The sequence below is a fragment of the Chinchilla lanigera genome, unplaced genomic scaffold, assembly GCF_000276665.1.
Source record: "Chinchilla lanigera isolate Chin_1 unplaced genomic scaffold, ChiLan1.0 scaffold00050, whole genome shotgun sequence".
NCBI classification, from domain to species: Eukaryota; Metazoa; Chordata; class Mammalia; order Rodentia; family Chinchillidae; genus Chinchilla; species Chinchilla lanigera.
The window spans coordinates 13,288,108-13,300,339 of record NW_004955451.1 but is presented as its reverse complement, the minus strand read 5'-3'; the positions used below and the strand labels follow the sequence as shown (position 1 = coordinate 13,300,339).

The window sequence follows — 12,232 nt, the reverse complement described above, 5'->3', positions numbered from 1 at the left end:
GGGCCGGGCCGGCACCTGAAGAAGCGCGCCTGGTGCACGATGTTGTTCTCCTCCATCACCCGCCGCCTGTCCCGCTGCAGCTGCTCGATCCTGCGCTTCTGCGCCTCGGCGGCCTGGACGTTGCCCTCTTCCAGGTACCTGGCGGTCACCGGCCCGCCGCAGTCCAGGGGCTGCCACCGGGCAGACACCCCAGCCCGGGCCCTGCGCCTGCGGCCCGCCCGCCGGGCACTGACCTCTGGTCCGGCCGCAGCCGCGTGTCCGTGGATGGCAGCGTCCGCTTCAGCTCCGCCGTCAGCTCATTCAGCTCCAAGGCGAACTGGGTGAAGCCGAAGTTGCGCTCATGGTCCGGAGGCATTGAGTCTGGGGGAGGCGAGGCGCTGGGGCTGGCGGGCTGCCACGGCGGCCGCACCCTGCCCGGGCCGCCCCGCCACCCCGCTTACTGGGCTTCCAGATGCACTGGCCCCCTGGCGGGAGGCCCCGGTACAGGCCCTCGTGCCACTTGCCGAACAGGCGGTGGAGCACGCGGCCGCTGCGGCTCAGCACGGCGCCCTGCACCTCGTGCACGGTGGAGCTCCAGTACTTGGCCTAGGGCGGGGCAGGCTGGCTTCAGCGGGGGTCCCCGCCCCCACCAGGCTGGCCCCAAGGGCAGAGGCTGCTGGGGGGGTGCCCACCTTGCAGAAGGTGATCTTGCAGTGGCAGGAGCTGTCCTGTGTGTTTCGGATCAGCACCTCGCCGTAGTGCTCTATCCAGCGCTGGCCGCTCAGGATGTTGTGAATACAGGACGTCACCTTGTTCCACTCAAAGTGGTCCCCAAACCTGAGAGAGACAGGGTGCGGGTACGGGAGCATGTGGTGCCCGGGAGGTGGCCTGGAGGCTGGAGGGGGTCACAGACTGTGGGAGAAGCCCAGGTGTCCCAGTGACAGCTCCACTTTGAGGGGTGGCCAACTTTTTCTGGAGACAGGGACTCTATCTATATTCCAAGCTGGCCTTGAACTCACTATGCAGTTCAGGCTGGCCTCAAACTTGTGATCCTCCTGCTTCAGCCTCCCCAGTGTTGGGAGACAGGTATGCACACCCAGCTCCCTATTTGACAGCTTTTCAAAGGTGGCTTATGAGCCATTAGTCCTGACATCATTTCGGCTGTGTGTGTGGGGCGGGGGTTGAAATCTCAACATTCCTTACTGTGAGTCACTGTCAAAAAGTGGAAAAAGGCACTGAGTCAGATGACTGGGAGGAGCCCTCCTGCTGTGCTGTTCAGGCTTCTCACCTTTCTTTATTGAGCTGCTACAAATACAGGTGTAAAATGCGCAAACGCTTCCGTCCTGTCCTCAAGGGCCACCCATCCCGCAGGAGGTGACAGCCCTCACCCACCTGGGCAGGCTGACATTGATGGTGCCCACGGGCACAATCTCCAGGGATTTGCCCCAGAACTTGTTCTTCCACTTCATGTCTGAGGCAGGGGGCGGAGGGGACAGCAGAAATGAGCCTGGGGCGCCCAGCCCCGCCCCAGCGCCCTTTGCCCAGGCCGCCGCCCCGCCTGGCCCTCACCTTGCCAGAAGACGAAGTTCTCGGACTCTGCGTGGCACGCCGAGATGGGGGGGTGGTGGGAGACCTTGGCGAACAGAGGAGCTCTCTGGAGGCCGGCCCCGAGGGCCCCCAGCGCCCCTCACTGGTGAACCAGACCCGCTGCTCCGGGTCTCTCTTCCCCTCACCCTTGGCCGCCACCCCACCCTCTTTCCCCCCACGAGGTCCTGCTCAGTGAGAAGCTGCCCCGTCAGCCCAGGGTGTCCCCGAGAAGCCCCCCTCAGGCCTATCCGGTCCCCCCACAACCGTGCCAGGAAGGGCCCCTGACTCTGCCCTTCCAGAGGATCCCCTACACCCCCCTGAAAGCCAGTCACACCCGCCTCCCCCGCCTGTCCTCCGTCTCCCAGCTCCGCCTATGGGACCCGGGACCGGAAACGCCAGGTCCCCCGCCTGCAGCCTCACCTCTCTCCCAGTTCCCTGTCACCCAGAGCTCTGGGCAAGATTTCTGCGTTCCCGACTGCTCTGCTCTGTAACATTTTCCCCACCTTTTCAAAAGCGCTTGAAATCAAAACAAGCAAACAGCCTCAGCCCTGTGTCTCCCCTCTAGCAGCCACTCTGTCCTCTTGCCCTGCCGGGAACAGGTTTTGGAAGTGGTCTCCATCCTTCTCTGTTCTTATAATTAAAACCCCTCCACTCTGCAGCCTCTGTGATCCAACCTCTGCCCATTCTTAGCCCGAAACCTGCCTTGCTCAGGAAGCATTGACGCCCCCAGGCCGCACAGACACGGCTCTCCTGCCCGACACCCCTCTCGGCCCCACTTCTCCCACCCCACCAGCAGCAGGCGACTCCCGGCTGGGCTGGCCCACCCCGCAGCGTCCTACGCATGCGCAGAGGAAAGCCCCCCCGCCACCCCGCCCCAGCCCAGGTGCCTCAAGATCCAGATCAGAAGTCTGAGGCCACCCAGACTCCCTCAGCTGTCCGCCCCGTCCCTCAGTAAGAACCCTGTGGGCCGCCAAGTCCCCCCAGGGGTGCATGTAAGCAGCTCTTGACTCAGTCCGCACCGTGGGGCGGGCCGCCATCAGCTCTTACGGACCCGGCCTTAACAGCCTCCTAACTGCCCGCGCCAGCCACCGCATCCCCACTGCCAGGGGTTCTTTACAGAGCGCAGCTCAGAACCCGACGCTCCACCGCTTCATACCCTCCCTGGCTCCTGCCGCCTTCAGGATTTTTTTTAGTTTTTTTTGACAGAATCGCACTATGTAGCCCAGCCTGGCCTCAAGCTCAAGGAAATCTTCCTGCCTCAGCCTCCCAAATGCTGGGATTCCATCTGCCTTCAGGATTTAAAAACAGAATCCCAAATCCTCTTTCCTTCCCCTAGGCGTTTCAGGGTCTAGACTAACTTCTCTTCAGCCCCCGGCGTGCTCCGTGCTGGACCGTCCCAGTCTCCCGCCTTGGGCTCAACTCCCTCCACCTAACTCATCCTTCCCGACCCGGCTCCAGGGCGCCGCTAAGCAGCTTCGCCTCCGCTTCAGGTGGGGCTCCGGGCGCAGCCGGACCCCTCGGCACTCCCCAGCGAGAGCCCCTCCCCAGGCCTGGCCTGGCCGCACCTGCTCGCTGATGAAGCGGAAGCCGCGGTCGGGGCGCTCGCACTCGTAGGTCTCCCCCAGGACCGGGTTGAAGGGCTTGCAGCCGGCGCGGTGGTAGGTGGAGCAGTAGGCCGAGACGGCGAAGGCCGCGACGTACACCTGCGACGGAGCAGGACGGCAGGAGGCTGGGCGAGCTGCGGCGGGCCGCTCCCCGCGGCGGGGCTGGGCCACACGGGACCCGGGACGGGGCCGGCGTACCATGCGCTCGCAGGGGTCGGCCAGGCAGCTGGCCTGGTCCAGGAGGCTGCTGTACTCCAGCTCCTCGCACAGCCGCTGCAGCGTGTTGAGCGGCTCGTTGAGCTGCACCGGCATGGACACCTTGGACAGGTCCTTGCCGATGTTGTTCCGCAGGATGTTCCACAGGCTCACGTCGGCCCCTGGCCCGCTGGCAGCGGGCAGGCAGCGGCGGCGCGGGGGGCCCGGGGCACTCCCTGGAACACAGCCCCGTGGGCCACCAGCCGGGTCACTCCCCCCGGACACCGGCTCACAGCCTGAGTCCCCGACCCCGGCTCCACCCTGTGGAGGGCAGGGTGACTGAGGATCCGAATGGCGATGAGCTCCCAGGGACTCAGGTGGCCCACACGGCTAAGGACCGCTGAAAGGGGACAGAGCCCCCGGCATGGGGTCGCACGCCTGTATCCCAGTACGCAGAGGCTGAGGCAGGAGGATCGTTGCGAGTTTGAGGACAGCCTGGGCTACAAAGTGAGCTCAAGGCCAGCCTGAACTGCACAGCGAGACCGTCTCAAAAAGACAAAAAAAAAAAAAAAGGACAGAGCCACTCTCCAGCCAAGGTGCCCAGAACCCTGCTGAGTCCCACCCTTGCCTCTGTCCCTTATAAATAGAAGCGGATGCTGGGAGGCTGACGGTGCTATCTCTTTTAGAAGGAAGAAATAAAATGACAAGCCTAAAGCCACTCTGTCAAAAGTCACAAACTTGGACTTTTTTTTTGGATTTTTGAGACAGAGTCTCACTATGTAGTTCAGGCTGGCCTTGAACTCACAGTGTAGCCCAGGCTTGAACGTGTGACAATCCTCCTGCCTCAGCCTCCTGAGTACTGGGATCATAGGTGTGCACTACCCCACAAACTGGGACCTTTTGTCTGTCCAGTGCTGTGTGACCATCTGCCTCTGTCAGAGCCTACACAAGGCTTCCCTGATGACTGGAAGAGGCCAGCGCCAGGCCTGGCATGGCCTACGACATCCTAGGCCTGCTCCTGAAAGCTGCCTGACTCAGCTTAGCCTTCCGCAGCTCCAGGCTCACCCGTTAGCCCACTGGTCGCAAGGGATGACCACCTTCCCAGCCCCCAGGCCTGCCCCCCACCCAGTGCCACCTGGCACCTTTCTGATAGGGCTCGGCTCCCCTGAGCTGTAGCACCTCCTCTGACAGGCTGGTGGTGACTTCACTGGTGCACGACTCCTCTTCCTCCTCCGAGCCCTGGGCCGGGACAGACGACAGCTGGGCGAGCCGGGCCTCCCCCAGGTAGCTGGGCAGTGGCCAGTGCACACGACCCGACCCAGCCAGCCCTCTGCTGGGAAGGGGCAGCGAAGGCACTGGCGGGCTCTGAGCCCTGAGAAACCGCCCGAGGGGTCTGGCCTCACAGGGTGTCCCCGGTCACTGGGGGTAAGGCTCGGCAGGACCCCAGGATAAACTGGGGGAATCGGGGTCAAGGGAGCACAGAAGCGGTCACAGGAAGATGATGAGGGTGGAACCGCAGCCCAGGCCCCTGCAGAGCTTTCTGAGCCGAGCCCCCTAAGCCCCGCGATGTGTGATGTGTTCCCGGAGGCAGTGATCGAGGAGGGGAAGGAGAACCCAGCAACCTGTAGCTTCCCGTCTCTGTGAACACCACCCGCATCTCTCCCAGGTCCCCGCCACGCTGCCACCAGCTGCCTCTGCCCTCACCTCGTTCTCCGAAGAGCTGGCGGAAAGGAGGACCTCGCAGGCGTCAAAGAATTCCGTGTGAGAATCGGCCAGGGACAGCACGCTGCTCTGGGACAGCTGTGGGGTCAGCTCTTGCCCCTTCATGTACAGAGCTTCCTGCTGTGGGGGCCAGAAAGGCGTCAGGCCCACGGCCACTCTGGGGGGCCAGGCCTGCCTGGGTACCATGCTGCCTCTGAACCCCGCTCCAAGCCCCTTTCCTCTACTAACTGATTCAATCTTTTTTTTTTTTTTTTTTGAGATCTTTTTAAGACAGGATTTCACTTTGTAGCTTGAGCTGGCCTAGAACTCTCAGCGATCCTCCTGCCTCAGCCTCCCGATTGCTAGGATTATAGGTGTGTGCCATCACACCAGACAAACCCATTCCATCTTGACACACACCCTTGGGGAGGTACAATTATTACCCCACTCTGCAGATCAGAACCCTGGTCACACAGCTAGCAGACAGTGGCACCAGGGCCCAGCCCCGGCCACTATTGCAAGAGTGGACTCTTTGGGCCCTAGTTTCGCTTTCTGGAGGGTCAGAACGCTGCACTGTGGATGCTAGGTAAATAGCAGTGCACTCTAGGGGACCCCCCCAGATGTCCCGGGAGTGGCCACCCCGGGAAAGAAGGTGCAGAGAGGCCACCCTGGCTCCTCACCTCCTCCGGGTTGAGGGAGCTGAAGGAGTCCGCCGTGGTGTCTGAGGACATGGAGAGCGAGTGGAGGCGAGGCTGCCCGGCTAGGGTCCCCGGGACCTGGGGGAGCAGCAGGTGAGGAGACGGGGTCTTCCGCCTGCACCCTGCCCTGCCCAGCCCTGCTGCCTGTGAGGCCACCGGTCCCCAGACTCACCCCTAGACTGGACGGCTGGGAGCCCTGGTGCAGATCCCGCAGTCGGTCCCGCTCCGAGGTGAGGGCCGCCAGGACGCTGCTGAGGGAGCCGTGCACTGCGGGTGGGGGCCGTGTCACCCTCCCGCCTCCGAGCCCCCGCACCCCCCCCCCGGCTCACACGCACCCTTCTGTGCCAGGGCCCAGAAACTGCGCTGCAGGTGGGCGTAGTCTGGGGGTGGCAGCCCCCGGGGGCCCGAGGAGTCCCGGGACTCCAGGTAGCGAGACAGGTTGGGGACAGAGCCATGGAGCCGACCAACCTGCGGAGGAAGGAGCGGGTGAGGGGACCACAGCCCCCGGGGACCCTGCCCTGCAAGCCGGGCCCACAGCCGCTCACCCGTCCGATGGTGTCGTCCTTGGCGAAGCTCTGTGTGCACCACATGCGGGTGGTCCGCTTGCCCTTCTTGGGCCTCTCGGTGGTCCCCGAGGCCTGGCAAGTGGAGGGGCGCAACTTCGCTCACGGCGTGAGGAGACGGGGCAGCGCACCAACCGCCCTGGGCACACAGGGTGTGGCAGCCTGGCAGAGGCTGGGGCACGGGAGGGGGCAGAGCCAGTCTCCAGCAGCTGGGCAGATGGTGGCTGTCGAGGGAACTGTGGCAACGCCGAGGAAGGGACTGCCCCGGGAGTGACGGGGACGCAGCGCCCTTACCTGGTGCGTGGGGATCACAGGGGCCGAGGGGATGCGGTGCAGGGACTCCAGGCTCTGGAGGAGCCTGTGGAGCTCCTGGAGCTTCCCCTGGCACTCGGAGAGCGCTGGGGACCGGAAAGAGGACGTCAGTCCCCACGCAGGCCAGGGCCTGTCTGTCCCCCCGCGTCCTCCCTCCACCAGAGTCAGCTCGCAGCAGGGGACCCCAATGCCGCCACCCCGGGCACGCAGCCCCCTGGCCCGGGGCCCACGCCTCGGTCCTCGCGCTGTCTGCGGATCGCCCCCACCTCTGCCCGCTGCGCACTGGCTGGCTCCCTCCGTGTGCACCCTCACCGTGAGAGCAGCGGTCCAGCCCGTCACTGTCCTTCAGCCAGGAAGACACCTTCTCCTGAGGTCCGACCCCCGGCAGGGCTGAGGTGCTGCCCGCTGTCAGGACCTGGGTGCCAGGAGCCTGTGGGTGAGCCAAGGGTCAGGGAGGGTCCCCACGAGTGCCACCCCTGAACTGCCACACCACCGGCGCCCACCTCGGGGCCCAGCTACCTTGCGATGGCTGGCCCCGGGCACGTCCAGGCGCTGGGCCAGGCGGTGGGCACGAAGCTGGGCCACCCAGCTTTGGAACAGGTCCTGGGATTTGATCTACAGAAGCGAGGAGATGGGGGGACAGTGAAGGCAGGCGGCTTTCCAGGAGCAAGAAGTTGGGGCTCTGGTCCCCAGGCAGCTAGGCTCTCCCCCTATAGACCCACCCTGTGCAAAGGCCCCTTGCGGGCAGGTGGAGCATGCACCCCAAGGGTACCCCAAGCTCTGCCTGTTCCCGTTTATACAGTGGCAACTTCCTGCTTCTCTCCCTCCCTCCCTCCCTGTCTCCCTTCCTCCTTCCCTCCTTCCTTGTTTCCTTCCTTCTTCCCTTCTTCCCTTCTTCCCTCCCTGTCTCCCTCCCTCCCCTCCTTCCTTCTTTCCTTCCTTCATTCCTTTTCTTTCTTCTCAAACACTGGATATTTAACCCAGGACTTTCCCACTGAGCTACATCTCTGGCTGTTACTTAAACTTTATTTTGAGACAGAGTCTCACAAAATTGCTGATTTTCCCAGGCTGAGTTGAATTTACCATCTTCCTGCCTTGGCCTTCCAGAGTGCTGGAATCACAGGACTCATCATGCCTACCTACGATGGCCGCTTTTTTATGCCAACTCAGGAAGGACCCTCAGCCCTGTGCCCAGGCCTCGGCCAGGCCTGTAACCGACACACTTCCTGGCTCCCCCAATGTCGGCCCCGGGGATGGAAACCAGGACCTCACGCCCCGGGCAGGTGTCTGCCCCGAGCCTCATCGCCAGTCCCTGGCGCGGCACCTTGAGGTGGTAGATGTTGTCTTCGGTGTCGAGGTCAATGCGCTGGGCCTTCTTGTTGATGGACATGACCGACAGCCGGACGTCGATGGAGCCGTGGAGCTTCCCCTTGGTGATCTGCCGTGGAGTGGGGGCGAAACGGGACTGGGTTCAGGTTCCCAGGGCCACAGAGCCACTGGCCCCGAGTCCACCTGAGCCGCAAGGGCCAGGCAAGCATTCACCCTCAGGCCCAAGCCACACCATCAGAGGGGACTCGTCAGCCTCCTGCTGCGGAGGGAGGAAGCAGCACCGCAGACAGAGTTGACGCTGGTCAGTTATGGTTTTGCTGCAGTGCTTAGCGATGAGTGAGGAGAAGAAAACCTGCGTGTTTTACACAGATGCAGCTTTAACAAATAAGTATGGATTTTGGATCTGCAGACGCAGAGCCGGGGGGCGGGGACCGAGGACACGGAGCGCTGACTGTCAGGTGCACACGTCCCGAGCCCGCCTGGCTGGCGCAGGTGCCCCCTGCATGCTCAGGGTGCCAGGCCCCCCCCCACCAGCCAGGGCCCTGACTCACGTCTTGCCGGGTCGTTGCATAGTGGAGGATCCCGTCCTCAAGCACGAAGTACCTCTGCGACATTGCCCGGGGGGGACAGAGCGGCGAGGCCACCAGGACAAGGGCAGAACAGACACTCAGACTTTTCTTCCCTGGGCACCACGCCGGAGCCACCTGGCAGCCTCCTGCTGCTGCCCCGCCCCGACCATCACCCTACCTTGTGCCAGCCCTTCAGCGGCCACTTCCTCTTCTTGAGCAGGTGGCCTTCCTGCCGCTGGGGCCTGACACCCTCCGTACCCAGCCTGCCCCGGGGCTCCTCCACCACCTCCCACAGCTCCGAGCCCTGCAGGCCAGAGTAAGGGGAGGGGGCAGGCAGCTGGTGAGCTCAAGACTCACCCCGAGGCCCCGGCCCGCCCGCCGCCGCTTCCCCCAGACCTGCTGGCCACTGCTGGGCTTCGAGGACTGAGTGCTGTCCGCCAGGGACGGGGTGTCCCTCTCCTGGAAGTCCATGGAGGAGGGAGAGGCCACTCCCTGTGGAGGATGTGGAGCAGGGTGGGAGGGTGGGGATGTCTGTCACCTGGTCCTGATGGGGCCCTTGAAACAGAGAGAACCCTCGTGCTAGAGACCCTGCTGACATGTTTCCCGGCCCCGGAGCTAATCCATGCCACCCTGGGTGGATCCCTCTGCCCACGCCCTGGCACTACAGCCTGCTCATCGAGGTGGACAACTGCACACAGACCAGCCAGCGCCAAGGGAGAACCTGGCGAAGAGTGCCCGGCCCGCCTTGGGCACAGTTCAGGGGCTCGGGAAGCCCTCGGGCTTTCTTGGGGGGGGCAGGGAGCCAGGGATGGGGACCGTCAGGGGAGTCCCTCCATCCGGGTTCCTCTTCCTCAGGGTCCCCCACCCTTCTGCCATGGCTTGGTGGCCTCACCCTGCAAAGCACCCCTCAGACCTCCTCGGTTGGCCCCCATATCCTCAAGGCCCCATTTTCTGCATGGGGACACTGAGGCCAGAGATACCCCCATTTTCCCTGTGTCCCCTCCTGCCACACACGCCTGTAGGATCCCCAACCTGTACCCTCGGTTTCCCGAAGCCTCACGATCCCCCTGTCCCGTCTCAGTCCTCCTGGCTCCTGAGAAGCCGCACCCACCCGAAGAGAGCAGGCCAGGGGCTGATGGGGACACGGTGGGCAGAAGAGGTGGCTAAGAACACGCCGAGGTCCGCAGGTCCCGCAGCAGTGCCCACAGGCGCCCTTGGCATGGGCCTGGCCATCCTGGCTCCGCCGGGAGATCAATAATGCATGGGGCTGTGTGGGGGCCAGGGAGGGCGCTGGGGGCGAGGCTGGCCCAAGGCTGGGGAGGCGGCTCAGGTCTTCCTGTGGAGCGGGCGAGCACCTGAGGAGCTCGGCTAGGAGGGGACAGGGACGTGCGGGGGAAGGGTGGCCGGGAGCTGCAGCAGAGGGGCCCAGGCTGCAGGACGCTGCCCCAGGGGAAACTCCTGCTCTCAGTCAAAGTTCGCAAACTCTCCCGCGTCCGGGCTTCTCTGCACCCTTGTCCCCGTCCCTGGGCCAAACTGCTGGCCGCCGGAGCGGGCTGATCGGGAAGGAGGGCCCGAGGTGGGCCAGGTGGGGACCCCGCGGCACCTCCACGCCCTGCCCGGGATCTGGAGGAGCAGCGCCCAGCCCGGGCGGGGGAAGCCCTCCCCGAGATGTCACCTCTGCCCGCGCAGCCCCCTTACCCCAGGGTCCATGGGCGCCCGTGCTTGGCCGTGCTGCTCCACCTCTGAGTCACCCTCTCTGCAAGCCGCCGGCTCCCTCCGCGGAGTGGAGCAGTGGCACCAGCTGCCGGTGCTGCTGCAGGAACCAGGAAGGAAGGCAACGTCGAGCTTCCCCTCCGGCCGGATCTCCCCACCTCCCCGCCCCGTCACCTCCTCCCGCCCAGCTCCAGGCGGCCGCTCAGCTCTGCCCCCCTGCTCCCCGGAGGACTCAGGGCCCAGCCACCGCTGTGGCTCGGAACGGGGACACTGTCCCCACCGGGCGCGGCTCCAGAGGCCTGGAGGACTAGGGTGCCACTGGCCCTGGGCCAGGGGTGGGGATTTATTGCAACCTGCACAGCCTTGACCTGGGGAGCCGGCGGCCAAGGCCATTTCCGTGCGAACCCCCACCGCTCTCGCTTTACATCTGAAAATAGATTTTGAAATTGGGAGTGAGCAAAGGTATCAGATTGAAGGGGAAGGGACAAATGTCCCCCCGGGACACCACACTGCCAGGAGCACGGTCAGCAGGGCAGGCAGGGTACAGGGACAGCCCCACACACACCGAGGCTGCTCGGGAGTCTGGGTCAGCGACCGCCTGGCTGTTACAAATGGGTCCCAAGCTGGGACCCCCCACCTGCTTTTCTCCATAATCAACTGCTCAAATGCTCAAGTCTGAAGAAAATTCGGCTTTTATGAGAGATCTACACTGGGCGTGGTGGCGCACGTCTGTAATTCCAGCACTCAGGAGGCCGAGGAAGGAGGATTAACCCAAGTTCGAGGCCAGCACGGGCTATATATATAGTGAATTCAAGCCCAGCCTGGACTACACAGCAAGACCCTGTCTCAGAACAAAACAAAACAAAACAAAACAAAAAACACCCTAAAATTCCTTTAAATGGCTGTTGCATAGACTAAGGGGTTTAAGTGCAATGAAGCAGTTTTCTGGAAAGAAGTGGGGTTTGTCTTTTTCTTTTTTTTTTTTTTTGTACCAGGAATCAAACTTGCTAGGCATGCGCTTGTGCCGCTGAGCTATATCCCCAGCGGGTTTGTCTTTTTGAGACAGGGTTTCCCTATACAGTTCAGGCTGGCCTTCAATTTACTCTGTAACCCAGGCTAGCCTCAAACTACCAGGAATCCTCCTGTTTCAGCCTCCCAAGTGCTGGGATTAGTGTACACCATTATGCCTGGCCAAGAGGTGAGTCTTCATGGGGGATTCAGGTGCCACCACCAGCAGCAAAAGGATGTAAATAAGGTGCTTCCAAGAGCCCAGGAATGATGTGGAGTGCCTGTCCACTGCCCTTGTCCCCACGCAGGATCAGCAGGAGGTCAGGGCTGTCCGCATGGCTCCAGGATACCTGTGGTCCCAGCTCCGTTCAGAACCTCAGGTGTGGGCACCAGCACTGGCACCCAGGAGTCTCGAGGGTTTTTTTTGTTTTGTTTTGTTTTGTTTGAAACAGGGCTTTGCTATATAGTTCAGGCTGGCCCTGAGTTCACTATGTAGCCCAGGCTGGCCTCAAACTCGTGGCAATCCTCCTGCCTCAGCTCCCAAGTGCCGCATTAGAGGCGTGCACCACCACACCCAGCTCGAGGACCTTTTCATTCGTGTCTCACTGACTGAGCGCCTCTGGGCACCACATAGAGCTGGGCACCATGGAAAGCTGGTCCTGGCCCACTCCACGGTCAGCAGCGCCTGCCCAGAACCAAGGCCCCTGGGGCACCGTGCCAGGTCCAGAAGGGCTGCTGAGGGGGCCACCCGCCTGGCACGTCCTGGACAATGGGAGGCTGGTAGCTCAGCACCTCTGTCTCGGATTAGGAGGCCCTGGCTCCCGACACTTTGGGAAGCAGCCTCCTGGGGCCCACAGCTCCCCGACAGCAGAGGCACCAAGCCCCCCCCCGCTTTGGTGCAGCGCCTGTGCGAGGCGGTATGCCAGCCACAGCTGTCAGTGGCCTTCAAAGAGACCGGCACTGGTGGGGAGAGG

The 12,232-nt window shown here is 63.3% G+C and overlaps 1 protein-coding gene across 1 annotated transcript in view; it reads right to left on the bottom strand.

Annotated features, from left to right (window-relative positions):
- Positions 1 to 10,402, bottom strand: part of Osbpl7 (oxysterol binding protein-like 7) — a gene marked incomplete in the record, with an annotated part of 11,306 nt that extends 904 nt beyond the window's left edge. The window contains 22 exon segments of the mRNA XM_013519396.1: positions 16 to 138; positions 234 to 360; positions 441 to 585; positions 672 to 816; positions 1,372 to 1,450; positions 1,549 to 1,612; positions 3,132 to 3,269; positions 3,369 to 3,601; positions 4,508 to 4,604; positions 5,070 to 5,207; positions 5,747 to 5,842; positions 5,937 to 6,031; positions 6,100 to 6,232; positions 6,310 to 6,402; positions 6,622 to 6,725; positions 6,952 to 7,069; positions 7,159 to 7,254; positions 7,964 to 8,077; positions 8,520 to 8,573; positions 8,716 to 8,841; positions 8,934 to 9,092; positions 10,236 to 10,402. Coding sequence (XP_013374850.1) covers positions 16 to 138; positions 234 to 360; positions 441 to 585; positions 672 to 816; positions 1,372 to 1,450; positions 1,549 to 1,612; positions 3,132 to 3,269; positions 3,369 to 3,601; positions 4,508 to 4,604; positions 5,070 to 5,207; positions 5,747 to 5,842; positions 5,937 to 6,031; positions 6,100 to 6,232; positions 6,310 to 6,402; positions 6,622 to 6,725; positions 6,952 to 7,069; positions 7,159 to 7,254; positions 7,964 to 8,077; positions 8,520 to 8,573; positions 8,716 to 8,841; positions 8,934 to 9,008 — 2,393 coding nt within the window.
- Positions 10,403 to 12,232: the final 1,830 nt, after the last annotated feature.